At 35.7% G+C, this 15,260-nt stretch overlaps 1 protein-coding gene across 7 annotated transcripts in view; it reads right to left on the reverse strand.

The window, feature by feature from the left end:
• Window positions 1-15,260, reverse strand: part of ARB2A (ARB2 cotranscriptional regulator A) — a 434,723-nt gene that overhangs the window by 385,509 nt on the left and 33,954 nt on the right. For 6 of the 7 annotated variants that reach the window (XM_059175475.1, XM_059175479.1, XM_059175478.1 and 3 more), the window contains exon 2: window positions 2,568-2,669. In XM_059175475.1, coding sequence (XP_059031458.1) covers window positions 2,568-2,637 — 70 coding nt within the window. In that variant the 5' untranslated portion in view covers window positions 2,638-2,669. Of the gene's footprint in view, window positions 1-2,567; window positions 2,670-12,539; window positions 12,664-15,260 lie in introns of all 7 variants that reach the window. The other variant, XM_059175480.1, reaches the window with a different exon arrangement.

A 15,260-nucleotide genomic window follows, 5' to 3' on the forward strand; every position in this document is an offset into this window, starting at 1 on the left:
TTAGGCCATTTTAGCTTAGGGCCCCCTAAAATCAGCTGTAAAGTTTCACATGTATATCTAAAATATGTGCTATTCTAGGAAATGTATGCATATAGTTTATCAGATTTGTTATGGAGTACAGGACCTCAAAGAGGCTACCACTTGCCTAAATGAATTAATAAGTTCAAAGTATTTAGAATACTTCCTGGCATGTATTAAGAGTTCAATAAATGCCAGGTACTATAGAAGATGATATTCAAACTCAAATGGTCTGCCACAAGTTCAATTACTTTTTCTAGTGATCTAAAAGTGTGCTCTTTCATAATACTGCACCAGAGCAGAGGGAGTATAGGTGAGGGTAAAAGGGGAAAAGCCTTCAACTTCTTCATCAGCAAGGACATTTGAGGTGGGCCTTAAACGATTACAGCAATGGGAAACACAAGATGTATTTGAAAAGGCACAGAAGGGGTGCCTGGGTGGCTCAGTGGGTTAAGCCTCTGCCTTGGGCTCAGGTCATGATCTCAGGGTCCTGCAATCAAATCCTGCATCAGGCTCTCTGCTGAGCAGGGAGCCTGCTTCCTCCTCTCTCCCTTTCTCTCTCTCTGCCTACTTGTGATCTCTCTTTGTTAAATAAATAAATAAAATCTTTTTTTTTTATAAAGATTTTATTTATTAATTTGACAGACAGAGATCACAAGTAGGCAGAGAAGCAGGCAGAGAGAGAGGGAGAAGCAGGATCCCTGCTGAGCAGAGAGCCCGATGCAGGGCTCAATCCCAGGACCCTGGGATCATGACCTGAGCCGAAGGCAGAGGCTTTAACCCACTGAGCCACCCAGGCGCCCCAAATAAATAAAATCTTAAAAACAAAAAGGCACAGTGATTTTAAAGAATAAGGTATAAATCTGATACAGGTAAAAACAATCTCTTCCCCTTTGTTACAAATTGTCTGGCTTAGAATAAAATTTGTATCCAAATTCTTCTTTTATCCAACTACTTTAAAATCCTTTAGGAAAAATTAGAAATTTCTTCAATCAGGTAAGGTTTGGAAAGTTTAATTCCAAACCTTTTGTAAGAGTTCTTGTTATCATAAAATTAAAAAAGAAGTCCCGAAAGACACTGTTAGAATTACCTTTTTAGGGGTTTAGTATTGAGACCTAGTTTCCTATCTCCAAATTCTCACCTCTTTGAAAAAATATTCACCGTTAACCCAAATTCAAAGGTGAACCGTATCAAGCTAAAAACAGATCCTTAAAAGTGACATTCTCTCCTTAGAATTTAAGCATTTCTCTTTAATACTATTAGACTGTGTTTATGCAAGACAATGTCCAAGATACTTATAAAATAAATGGTAGGCATGTGCAAGGATGCACACACTTTTGAGGTATACATACATGAAAAGGTGTATGTGTATGCAAAGATATAGGTATCACATTAGTGTGAATGCAAGGTAAGTACATGCAAGGGTGTAGAAGTGAGGAAAAGATGTCTGTATGTATCTGATAAGAAAGGGAAAGATAAAAGTTTATTACTTCTGGAGAACCTGGCTAGCTAGGTCAGTAAAACAAACACTACTCATATATATCTTGGCATTAAGATATCCTTTATTAAAAGCATGAAAATTAACATCAGATAAGAGATCAAAGTTTCTAATATCATGTTTAAAATCAATTAATCTTCTAGTACACAGAGACTGTCACTATAAATTCTGACACATGTAAGTGTTATTATTAAGGGATATCCACTACCATAATGGTAACAAATCACCAATTTAGTTGATGTGGAGCAACAAACAGAAACCTACAACTTAAACTCTACCAAGCCTGTAACACTAGTACTCTTCAAATGTTTAATAGTATGTTATTAATTCAGTCAATCGTAATTCTTCGTTCTAGAAACATCCTTGTAACTTATGGTATGTTCTTCCAAACCCCAAGTGGAAAGTCTTTCTTATTTAGAATTTAATTAATAAATTTTAAAATAGGCAGGATGCCTGGGTGGCTCATTCAGTTAAACATCGGCCTTTGGCTCAGATCATGATTTCAGGGTCCTGGGATGGAGCCTTGTACCAGGCTCTCTGCTCAGCAGAGAGTCGGCTTCTCCCTCTCTGTCTCTCTACTCTCATTCTTACTCTCACTCTCTCTCAAATAAATAATCTTAAAAAAATAAAATAAATTTTTAAAAATAAGGATGCTGCCTGAAAAAAATCATGGAAAACTGAGCATTAGGCTTTAAAATATCATCATAGATGATAACTGCTAGCCATTTCCTTTCAAATATGTGAAAAAGTAGTATCTTTCTACATAATATAATTGGAGTTCCAACTGGATGCCTGAGAGTTGAAAGCTCTGGGCTAAAATACTTTAAGTCACATCAAATTCATATCCATTGGTTTAAGTGATTTGACAATTACAGAAAATTACAATTTGGTTCTTCTCCTTGAGTGAAAAATTTCACCATGAAGGGGTAAGTCATCATTTCTTAAATGAAATACATAAAACATTCTAACTGGCAAATAAAAATAGTGAATAATATCTGTCCTATGATTCTATTAGCATGATAAATAAATCTTGTATGTAGCAAACACTTACTTTCATTAAAAGCATATTCAAATCCTTCCAGGGTATCAGGAAAATCAAGAGGTGGTTCATCTTTTTTCATTAGTTCATCCAAATCAATCCTAGATAATAAATCTAGAAAAGAATATGAAATGCATTAACACTGATTTTCTTAATAAGTTATATTTTAATAATAAAGTTAATAATAGAGATTATATTTTTGATTATTTTAAGCATCCTTTTGTTCTACTAGATTACTTTATATGAGTTGCCTTATTGATAATGTTTTTAAAATTTTAAGTTCCCCAAGTGCTATATCATGAGAATATCAAAAGCACTTTCAAAATCATCAATTCCCAAAACAATCACAATTTTAGATCCTATGTACCACTGTAGTAAATTATTAACTTCTTCTCCTCAAAATATTCAGCTATTAATTTTTATCTCACTAACCTCCATCTATAGTTTCAAAAGTTTCAGGTCATTTAAACAGTCACTAAATCTTACATAAAGATGAAACTACCATTTATGAATAAGGAAACTTACAAATTTAAATGGGGTAATATAACACATTATTCCATTTTATAGGAAAAAATCACAATAATAAAATACAACATGCTCACCAGAGAAAATGTGGTTAACACAAAGCATTTGATTTCCATACAATAAAAATACTCTCAACAAAGATTTTTAAATAAATAAATTTTTTAAAATACATAAATAAATTTTAAAATAAATATTAAATTTAAATATTTTAAATAAACAAAGTATTATGAAATAATTCTGGAGTTATAGAAATGTTGAAAGAAAATACAGATAGTGCCTTTATGTCCTCTATCCAGTTTCCATGGAATACTCTATTCCCTTTTGTTAACACCTAAAAAGCAGATATCAAGTCAGGAAATGGGTGGAAGTCATGAGCAGACACTTCTCCAAAGAAGACATACAAATGGCTAATAGACACATGAAAAAGAGTTCATCATCATTAGCCATTAGAGAAATTCAAATCAAAACCACATTGAGGTATCACCTTACACCAGTCAGAATGGCCAGAATTAACAGGGCAAGAAACAACAAATGTTGGAGAAGTTGTGGAGAAAGGGAAACCCTCATACATCGTTGGTAGGACAGCCACTTTGGAAAACAGTGTGGAGGTTCCTCAAAAAATTAAAAATAGAGCTACCCTATGACCTGGTAATTGCACTACTGGGTATTTACCCCAAAGATACAGATGTAGTAAAAAGAGGGGCTATATGCACCCCAATGTTCATAGCAGCAATGTCCTCAATAGCCAAAATGTGGAAAAAGCCAAGATGCCCTTCCACAGATGAATGGATAAAGAAGATGGGGATCCATATACATAATGGAGTATTACTCAGCTATCAAAAAGGATGAATACACAACTTCTGCATCAAAATGGATGGGACTGGAGGAGAGTATGTTGAGTGAAGTAAGTCAAGCGGAGAGAAAGTCAATCATCATATGGTTTCACTTACTTGGGGAACATAAGGAATAGTGTGAGAGGACATTAGGAGAAGGGAAAAACAAAGGGGGAGAAATCAGAATGGGAGATAAACCATGATAGACTGTGGACTCCAGGAAACAAATGGAGGATTTCAGAAGGGAGGGAGGTGGAGGGATGGATGAACCTGCTTATGGGTATTAAGAAGGGCAGAGATTCCATGGAGCACTGGGTGTTATGCGCAAACAATGAATTATGGAACACTCTATCAAACACTAATGATATACTGTATGGCGACTAACATAACACAATAAAAAATTTTTTTAAAACTAAACAAAATAAAAATAAAACATCCCACATTACCAGGGTACATTTGTGAAAGTGAAGAAACCAACATCTGTATGTTCCTATGAACTAAGCCCAGAAATTATTCACTCGTTTTCCTCTTAAGGTCCATTTTCCATTCCAGGATCCCATCCAGAACACCACCCCACATAGAGTTGTCATGTCTATCAGTCTCCTCTTGCCTGTGACAGATTCTACTCTTTGTCTCTTTTCTATGATCATGACTCTTTTGGGGAATATTGGTTAGGTATTTTGCAGAATGACCCTCAAATTAGGTGTATATGATTTTTTTTTCATTTTGTGATTAGACCAGGGTTACAAGAAGAATACCACAGAAGTAAACGCCCCTCTTATGACATCATATCAGGGAACATGATATCCATGGTATATCACTGGGGATGTTAATCTCCATCAGCTGGCTAAGGCGACTTCTCAACTATGATCGCTATTTTTTCCTTTTCTATAATCTATTCCTTGGAAGTGAGTAAGTCTAGCCCACATTCAAGGAAGAAAAGTAGAGCTGTGCTCTGCCTTGTGGAACAAAGAATATCTACATACATTATTTGTAATTCTTTGTATGAATTTTTGTCTCTCTTCCTCCATTTACACATTTATCCAATCTTTTATCAGTATAGAATCAGGGATATTTATTATATAATTTGGGTTATAATAAATACTACATCATTTATTTTGTTGCTCAAATTGTTCCAGCAATGGCCATGGCTATAAGCTCTTCCAGCTGGCTCCTATAACTGTTTGACATGCTCTTATTTTTTGTTTTTTTAAATATTTCCCTATTTTGTGTTACCACAAAATGCTTGTTCTAGGCTTATCTTATCCCTGCCACAGGCTAGAATCAGTCTGTCAACAAGTATTTAATGATACCTTTTAGGCTCTTATTATAGAATGAGGGGAAAATTCTCACTATATGTCATCAGAGTTATATCAGAACTCAAAAAACAAAAAGATAAACTTCAAATTTATTGTTCCAAAGAAAAGATATTTTTTAAAAAGTTTAGGTTTCAGGACACCTGGGTGGCTCAGTGGGTTAAGCCTCTGACTTTGGCTCAGATCATGATCTCAGGGTCCTGGGATTGAGCCCCACATTGGGCTCTCTGCTCAGCAGGGAGCCTGCTTCCCCCACTCTCTCTGCCTGCCTCTCTGCCTACCTGTGATATTTCTCTCTCTGTCAAATAAATAAATAAAATCTTAAAAAAAAAAAAAATTCAGGTTTCGAGATTTTGCATTCTAACTCAAGTTCCTGAAGAGAAACCAGGTCCTAGGATACGTAATAAAGCAAACCAGTCTCTTTTTCTACAAAAGAATTATCTCAGAAGAAACACTTTATTTCTGTCTTACAGAAATACAATAAATCCATCTGTATGGAACATCAAAATATGCCAAAGAAAAAAGTAGTTTTTCTACCTCTAGTCTCTAGTCTCTTTCTGTAGGACATAAAGACAAGCCATCAAAAAAATAATTTTTTAGTGCTCTTCAAACTGCCACACCCAATAAACCTCGACTTACATAAAAATACAGCATCTTCAAAATTCAAAATAAAAAATGTTTGCAAATTCTCCAGTAAAATGGAAATGTCACATAATATGCCTAATGGGCTAACAAAGGGATACAGGCCGACAAATTTCTAATTCATTGGTGAATATCTGAACACCATGTACTTCTGTGCAAAACCAATTTTTTTAATAGCAAAAATGGCTTGGAGTGGCTCGAAAATTCTCTTACCAATGAGCTGAGGTTCCTTCACTATAGTCATTTACAGTTCAAACTTAGAAACCTTTTAATCAGATACACAGCAACCATCTAATTTTTAAGCAGATATATTATGTCTAACAGTCGCTTTGTCTATCAGTTCAGATCATAAAATGCCACCTAACATCTACATACCAATTTAAGGTTTTCACATACTTTATCTCACTTGATCGTCACAACCCTATAGAACAGTAACATGTATTATCACCTTCACTGTCCTTCAGATGAGAAAATGAGCTCAGAGAGGAAAAATGGCTTGTCCGAAATTATACCTTAATAGTACAGGGGGATTAATGGAATAGATGTAGTTTCCAATACCTAACTCAATGCTCTTTCAAAATCACCATACTTACTCTATGTGCCCTATCAACCCTAAAATATTCTAACCCTGCTCTTCCTTACCTTATGAAGAATAAAGTTAGGAATATAGAAATATGCTTTTGCCTTGCTTGAAATGTTCCTATGAAGGACAAAATGAAAACTAAACAAAATAGGCATTCCTTAAACTTCTCTTCTATTAACAAAGGAACCAGATATAGATATTTTATTTCATTAGCACTGAGAAGACATGTAGAAAGAAAATGTCCTTCTGCTTTTTAAAAAGAAAGCAATACTGTAAGTTGCATTTTACACAGAGACTGAGTTTCAAAGGCAGTGGATTAGGCAAAAATCAAGTATAATAAAACGTTTCCATTAAAAATACCTTCATTCACCTATAAAATACAGTACGACTGAATCCATATAATTTAAATATGCATCAGATGTAGCACAAGTGTTTTTTCTAAAACATGCCTCTGGTAATTAAAGTGACTCAGCAACTAGAATTCTAAACTTCAACTAAGCATATGCAATTCTTGGATAAAAATACCACTTGATACCCAAAGAAATGAAAACAAAGGCTTAAACAGATTATTTGTACACTCATATTCATAGCAGCATTATTCACAATAGCCAAGAAACAACTCAAGTGTCCAAAGACAGAGGAATGGTGTGATGGTTAATTTTATGTGTCAACTTAACTAAGCCATGCAGTGCCCAGATATTTGGTTAAACTTTCCTCTGAGTGTGCCTGTGAAGGTGTTTCGGGATGAGATTGACATTTGAATCTGGATGAATATGTATATGATATTTTCAAACACTTTTGGAAAACTAACATAATGAAATTGGTTGGTTGCTCCTAAGGCCACTGGACAAGGAAGTGGAAAAAATAGACAAATTCAGAATTCAAATTCTCAGCTCAAGCACATCATAAATAACCTCTAATTTTCTAAGTGTGTCCTGAAGGTAACTCTGATCTCTTGTAGCAGAAGGGTTGAGATTGTTAAAAATCAAACACAAGCTCATCCTGCAACCAGCTGAATTATAATGTGAGCAGAACTACCAGCCTCATAGCAGTCCACTGTTAAAGAGAGGACAGTGACTGGGGTCCTGCAAATTGGAATGGAATGCAGTTGAGGACAATGACTCTCTAAATTCTGACCACTCTTTGTCAAAGGAAGCTTTCCACCCTCAGTAGAAGCAGTCTCGCTACCTTAGTCTGGGAAAATTAAACCTTTGTTTAAGGAAACTGTCATGCCCTCCTCTGAGGCTGTTGCCAGGCAAGACAAAGCTGATTCTTGGGGCACCTGGGTGGCTTGGTGGGTTAAGTGTCTAATTTCATTCAGCTCAGGTCATGATATCAGGGTCCTGTGATCAAGTCTCACATTGAGCTCCCTGCTCAGAGGGCAATCTTCTCCCTCTCTCTGTCTCTTCTCCCCTCCCCCTTGCTTGTTCTCTCTCTCTCTCTCTCTCTCTCTCTCTAATAAATAAAAAAATAAGTGGATTCTCTTCAGGACCCACAGCCCAAAGCCCTCTTTGCATCTAGACTTTCAACTATACTCCAGTCATAGCAGGCCACTAAAGGTGAGGTTTAAAGTGTGACTCAGAAGGAGGTACACGACACCCAGCACAACATAAGAACTACCTGGTTTTTCTAATTTATACAGATAGAAATCCAGAGAACATGTGTGGGAATAAATATTAAGGGTATGGAACAATGGAAGGTCATGGACCTGGAAGGAAAACTGGTACCAAGGACCTGGATTGAGAAACCGGTACCAAGAAAATCTGGGAAAGAGTTATGTGAGTAAGTCCCCTCTGAAAAGGAAAAAGAAGTGAAAGAAATCTGTGTCCCAAATTAACGCTCACCAAAAGGTGACCTCAAAAGAGTAAGATATTAATAATCAAGTGGATAAGATGACTCCTGTGGAGACCAGTTAGCCTCTCTCCCCAGCCACCCCTGTCGTTGCCCAATGGGTTCATGAACAAAGTGGCCATGGTAGCAGAGATGGTTGTTATGCATGGTCTTATCAATATGAACTTACACTCACCAAAGCCAACCTAGCCACAACTTGGACTGATTATCCAATCTGCCAGCAGGAAAGAACACCACTTAGTCGCCAATACGGCATCGTTCCTGTAAGTCATCAGTCAGCTACCTGGTCACAGTGGATTACATCAGACCACTTCCATCAGGAAAGAAGCAACCTTTTGTTCTTACTGGAATAGCTACTTCCTCTGAATATGATTTGTCTTCCCCACATGTAATACTTCTACTGTATCTACTGCTCGTGTAGTTACAAAATGCCTTACCTACCATCATGGTATTCCACATAGCAGTGCTTCTGATCAAGGAACTTACTTCACAGCAAAAGAACTGCAGCAATGGTCCCATGCTCATGAAATTCAATGGTCTTACCATTTTCCCCACTATCCTGAAACAGCTAGTTTGAGAGAATGGTGAAATGGCCTTTTAAGGATTATGGTGCCATCAAGGTGATAGAACCTTGCTGGGCTGAGCAAGATTCTTCAGAAGGCTGTACATACTCAGAATCAGTGTCCAATATATGGTGCTATTTCTAACATAGCCATAATTTACAGGTCTAAAAATAAAGGGATAAAATGGGGGTATCACCATTCACTATCACCCCTAGTGAACAAGGAAAGAATGTCCATTTTCTCACTATTCTCATTCAACAGAGTATTAGGAATCTTAGTAAGTACAAAAAAGGCAAGAAAGGGAATAAAAGGCATACTGTCCAAAGTGCAAATGACATGATGGTTTACATAGAAATTATCAAGGAATCTACCCCCGAAATTCCTTGAACTATTAAATGACTTTAGGAAACTCATAAGATACAATATCAACACGTAAAACTTGATTATATTTCCATAAATTATCAGTTAACATGTGGCAACTGAAATTAAGAACACAACACTGTTTAAAATCACTCTAAATAATTAAATCTTAGGGGGCACCTGGTTGGCTCAGTTGGTTAAGTGACTGCCTTCAGCTCAGGTCATGATCCTGGAGTCATAAGATCGAGCCCCACATCAGACTCCCTGCTTGGCAGGGAGTCTGCTTCTCCTGCTGACCTCTCTCCTCTCATGCTCTCTCTCTCTCTCAAATAAATAAATAAAATCATTTAAAAAAATTTAAAAAAATAATTAAATCTTAGGTATAAGTATAAGAACAAATGTTTACAACTTACATGTTGAAAATTACAAAATGCTCATGAAGGACATTGAAGATTTAAACAAATAAGAGCCATACCAGGTCATGGACTGAAAGATGCAATAAAGATGTCAATTGTCGCCATATTCATCTATAGGTTTAAATATAATTCTTATCAAAATCTCAGTATATTTTTTTGCAAATATAATTTTACTCTAAAATTTATATGGAAGAACAAACAACCTAGAATAGCTAATAGCTAAACAATTTTGAAAAGGAATAAAATGGGAAGAATCACTCTACTCATGTTTAAGGTATACTAGTAATCAATTGAGTGTGATTTTGAAGAAGAGATAGACACAGATCCATGCAGCAAAAGAAAGAACCCAAAATAAGGCCACCCAAATATAACCAATTCATTTTTGACAAAGATGGAAGAAGTAATTCCATGGTGGAAAGAAAGTCCTTTTCACAAATGGTGCTGGTGCAAACAGACATTAACAGGCCCCCCAAAACCAACGAACCAACCAAACACCCACCTTGACTTAGATCTCCTACCTTCTATAAAAATTAACTCAAAATGTATCAAAACGTAAAATCTAAAATTATAAAACTTTTAGAAGAAAACACAGGAGAAAATCTTCACAAACCAGGGTCAGGCAAAGGATGCACAAACATGACACTAAAAGCATAATCCATAAAAGTTAAAACTGATAAGTAGACTTCTCTAAAGATAAAGTTTAATTTAGTTTGACAATTTGTTCTAAATATACTTTGCTATGCACTATCACTTTATTTTCTATTATTTTTAATTTAACTCCTTCATTAATTGTTAGAAGCTCACGTGTACCAGGCTTTTTATTGCTATAGTACCAATGAATTAAAAGATTCAGAGAAGCTAAGTAGCTAGTTCATGGTAATCAGAAAAACCTGAGTTTGAATCCAGGCAAGTTCATCTTTAGACCCTATTCATACTCTTTTTACATACATCTAGTAGCTCTAAAATCTAGAAAATCTATGCAAACTCTTATATATTGCTTGAGAAAGTGTAAATTGGAATGACTATTCGGAAAATGTAATTTTTACATGATCAAGTAAGGCTGAAGATGCACAAAAATCTATCTAGGAAACCCAGTGAGTCTATTTAGAAGGAAATACACACATTCCTTCACCTCTCTCCTAAATCAGCCATTATTTTGAGAGTGCTAGTCATTTCCAGCAGCATACAAGCATACACTAAAACCTTTTACAGAATTTCCACAGCTTTCTCCAATTCCTCTCTTTCCATTTTCTATGGAAACTCTCCCATGTAGCTTTCATTTCCACCAATCTGTGAAAACAGCTCTTTGTGATGATCACCAACGACCTCTACTTCGTCAAATCTAAAAGTAATTTCTCAGTCCTCGTCTAACCTGAATCATTATTATGACTGAATGAGTTACTCCCATTTTCTTCATTTGGCGTTCAGGATCTCTCTCTTGCTCTTGATTCTCAGACTATTTTACTAGAAATTCATTTTCAGATTCTTTTGCTGGTTCCTCTTCATCTTCCTGACCCTAGAGTTGAGATGCATCAGGGCTCAATCTACAGATCTCTTCTGTCTATACTGACATCCCTGGTGATCTCAATTAGGAGCTCTGGTCCTTTAAATATTACCTCCATGCTAATGATCCCTAAAATTTTTTTATCTCTAAACCAAACGCTCTCCCAAACTCCATACTCAACTTCTTTACCTTCCCGTTTAAGTAACATCTCAGTTTAATATTTAATATGTCTAAAACCTAACTCTTGCTTTTCACTATTATCACCATAACTTGATTTTTGCAGTTTTTTAAATCTAATACATAGCATCTATGTTAGAGCTTTTTAGGCCAAGAACCTTCAAATTTTTCTTGATTTCTCCTCTAACATCCATGTCTAATCCAACAGAAAATCATGTAATCTCTTCCTTCCAAACATAAACAGAATCTGTCATCATCCTCTTTTGTTACCATCCTAATCCAACACATCATCATCTCTCACATTTGTCAGGAGAAAGCAATGCTCTTAGCCATTTCCTATATTTGAAGGTAAGGGCTAGTTATACCATCCCGTTGATAGAACATCAGCTCTAAAAGCAGAAACATGATGAGGCAAATTGTGAGCTAAGAAACTGGCTATGTTGTCATATATATGCTTCAGGCTTTCATGAAGAGATGAAAGGTAGAGGAGAGATTCTTGAGGTATCTTTATCATCCAGCCTCATAAAACAAAACAGGACAGGATTGAGGGCTTCAGAAAAATGGCTGCAGTCAAGATGGTCTGTGGCATTACCTGCAAAGCACCGTAGAGACCACAAAGACTCTACACTGAACAAGTAAAGAGACTCATTATCTGGCATAGTTGGCATCTTAACTTTAAGAAAATCCGTTGAAGAGATCTTTCAGTTCAACAAAGCACACTTATTTTAGACTGCAGACTTAAAAAAGTCTAGAACTCAAAATTCCCAAAGAATGTCTAGGGTAAATTCCCTCCGAGGTGTTAACATGGAGAACCTTTCAAAAAATACCCCTAATTAATGCCACAAAGATAGAATACTGGATTATTAGGCAGATCATTATCCTAGCCTAGCATGACATTCTGATAAAAAAATATATATATATGATAAAGGCAATAGTCTTAACTCAAGAGACCTAATGTTAGTTTTAGCATTAAATATACAACTTTGGATAAGAAAAGGGATATGAATTCTTAGTTACAAAATTACATGATTTTGTGACTTATTTACTAAGTACATACTCCATCTCAGATATTGAAACAGTTGTTAATCCATTACAGATGGATAAAAACTCACATTCTTATTTTAGAATTGAAATGAATGGAAGATCACCTAAATATTCCTATGCCTTCATTAGGCACAGTGAAAAAACCCTGAAAAAGCAAAATAAGTATGTACCTTTCAGTGCAGTAGTCTTTTCTTTTTCATCTGGACCTCCCTGCTGGATTTGTGCCATGCTTATCCAAACTGGCAACAAAATTAAAGAGCTCAAGGAAATAGACATCAATCTTCAGAAGACAGTCTAGAATGAATGAAAGCAATAAATTAAGCTCTACTCAATCCTACCTACTCCATGAGAACTTCCTAGATCCTCCCAGTTGGGATTAATCTCTCTATTCTGATTTCCCACTGCACTTTGATGATGCCTATACCACAGTACTTATCATAGCCTGCCTTGCATTATAGTTATTTATGTATTTGTCTGGGTCAGCTAACAGATTACAAGCCCCAGGATAGAGGTATCAACTTTTTGTCATCTTTATATCTCTCATGTCACCAAACACAGATACCAAACTTACAGATACCTAAAATCACTGACTGAACTCCCTATTTAAGTTTAGTTCTCTATCATCTAATGCTTTTTTTTTTTTTTTTTAATATCTTCAGGTAGTTCCAAAAGCCTGAAATTTCTTTTTTTTTTTTTTTAAGATTTTATTTATTAATTTGACAGAGAGAAATCACAAGTAGACAGAGAGGCAGCCAGCGAGAGAGAGAGGGAAGCAGGCTCTCCGCCGAGCAGAGAGCCCGATGCGGGACTCGATCCCAGGACTCTGAGATTATGACCTGAGCCGAAGGCAGCGGCCCAACCCACTGAGCCACCCAGGCGCCCCCTGAAATTTCTTTTAAAATAAACTATAAGCATGTGCCAGTTACAAGATCAGAATGTCTTCCTCCCAGAAAAGACAGTCAGAAGGAGAAAGATAAATAAAGAACTTAAGAACTTTAATCATAACATAAAGCAACTCTAAGTTACCTCTAGTGTAATTTAAAATACAACTTTAAGGGAAAAAAACTAGCCCTTTCAAAAATGAAACTATGCCAAATTCAATGTCCAGAAGCCATACTCTATAAATGGCACCCCAGTAAATAATGATGATATAAAATTATGATGTATTAAAAATCTAATTCTGCTCTATTTTGGCCAAAGGGAAGACATTTATACTATAAATCAATGGTTTTCCCCAGGATGCCCATGAAGACAAAAAAAAAAAAAAATCACTATTCCTAAAGTTTAAAAGAGAGAAATGCAACACATACAATAGAAAAAAATTAAACTAATCTAGTCAATCCATGACTGTTAATGAAATTATATAAAAACCACATTCATGATCACAATAAATGAGACTGAATATTCCTCTGATCGAGGAACCCAATTTATTTGCTATCCACAAAACAAACTTCAGTTTCCATTCAGAGGGATATTTTATAATTATCTTTACAAACTGAGGCATTTTCATAACCAACAGAGTATAGCAGAAAATACTTGAAAAAAATGAATACGGAGGGGCGCCTGGATGCTTCAGTTGGTTAAGCATCTGCCTTTGCCTCAGGTCATGATCCTAGAGTCCTGGGCTCTCTGCTCAGCATGGAGCCTGCTTCTCGCTCTCCCTCTGCCTGCCACCCTGCCTAATTGTGCTATTTCTCTCTCTCTGCCAAATAAATAAATAAAATCTTAAAAAAAAATCAAAACCTAATACTGAAATTTTAAACCAGGAATGTTCCAAACAGTCATAAATCATATTGCCCTTATCTCAATTCTAACTGTAGGTTTGGGAGGTGGTATAAGAGGAAGACCTTCTGGCTTCACCAGTAACTACACATACCCTTGAAAAATTATTTAACTTCTCTGTCCCTTATTTTCAAATATGAAAAATGGCAATGATAACCATGTTTCCCTCATATTGTTACAGTGAGGCTAAATGTAAAATATTTTGCATAGTACCTGATGTGTATAATTAAGTGCTCAATGTATGCTGGCTTACATATTTTTTAATTGTTATAAATGTATCACAGCTTCATCATTTAATAATAGCTCTGTGGCCAGGGACAAGACACTTAATATTCAAAATCTTCAGTTTACTTATTTATAAAATGTAGCTCAAGTAATAGTGGTTGAGAATTAGTATTACAGTAGGTATGTATAGCTCATCATTGCTATTACTAGCAGTAATGCTGTTTGTCAATGGAGGTTTCCTAATATGAATAACTAGAATATGAGAATATTTTTGACTGGGAAGGCATTCTTACTTAACAGGAAAGAAGTTGTTTCTTCTGTAAACAAGTAACTGAAAACTCTATAAAAGTATATGACAAAAATGTGTCTATATTACTTCAAGAAACTATAGCAGTTTGTATGGTAGGTGATGTATAAGACAGCAGGGTATAGCGGTGAGTTAAAAGAACAAGGTCACGCGTGGCCCAGGTGGTAGCTTAACTCTCTAGCTACCAAAACAAACTGTTAAATAGCTACTTATAAAATATATAACACCTAGACTAATAATTACATCACATAAAATATATCAGACCTAGACTGATAATTACATCACATAAAAAAAATAGTTCTAAGGTTTATCTATTCATATGCAGGAATCAGTCTTATCTGTCAAGTCCCACAAGTTTGTGTACAGGTTTTACCAAGCAACTCCCTATTATTCACCATCCTATAGCAGAAATTGAAGAGAAATGTTTATAATAAGAGATCCCACGCATTGCTCTCTGTTAACAATTCCACAATTAAATTAACTCTCTATAGGGACTTCTTACATTACTTACTACATCCCTCTGCCAACCCAGTATTTCCTCTAAATACAAGCAGTTAGGTTATTTTTCATTGGCTCC

The sequence above is a fragment of the Mustela lutreola genome, chromosome 5, assembly GCF_030435805.1.
Source record: "Mustela lutreola isolate mMusLut2 chromosome 5, mMusLut2.pri, whole genome shotgun sequence".
In the NCBI taxonomy this organism is placed as follows: Eukaryota; Metazoa; Chordata; class Mammalia; order Carnivora; family Mustelidae; genus Mustela; species Mustela lutreola.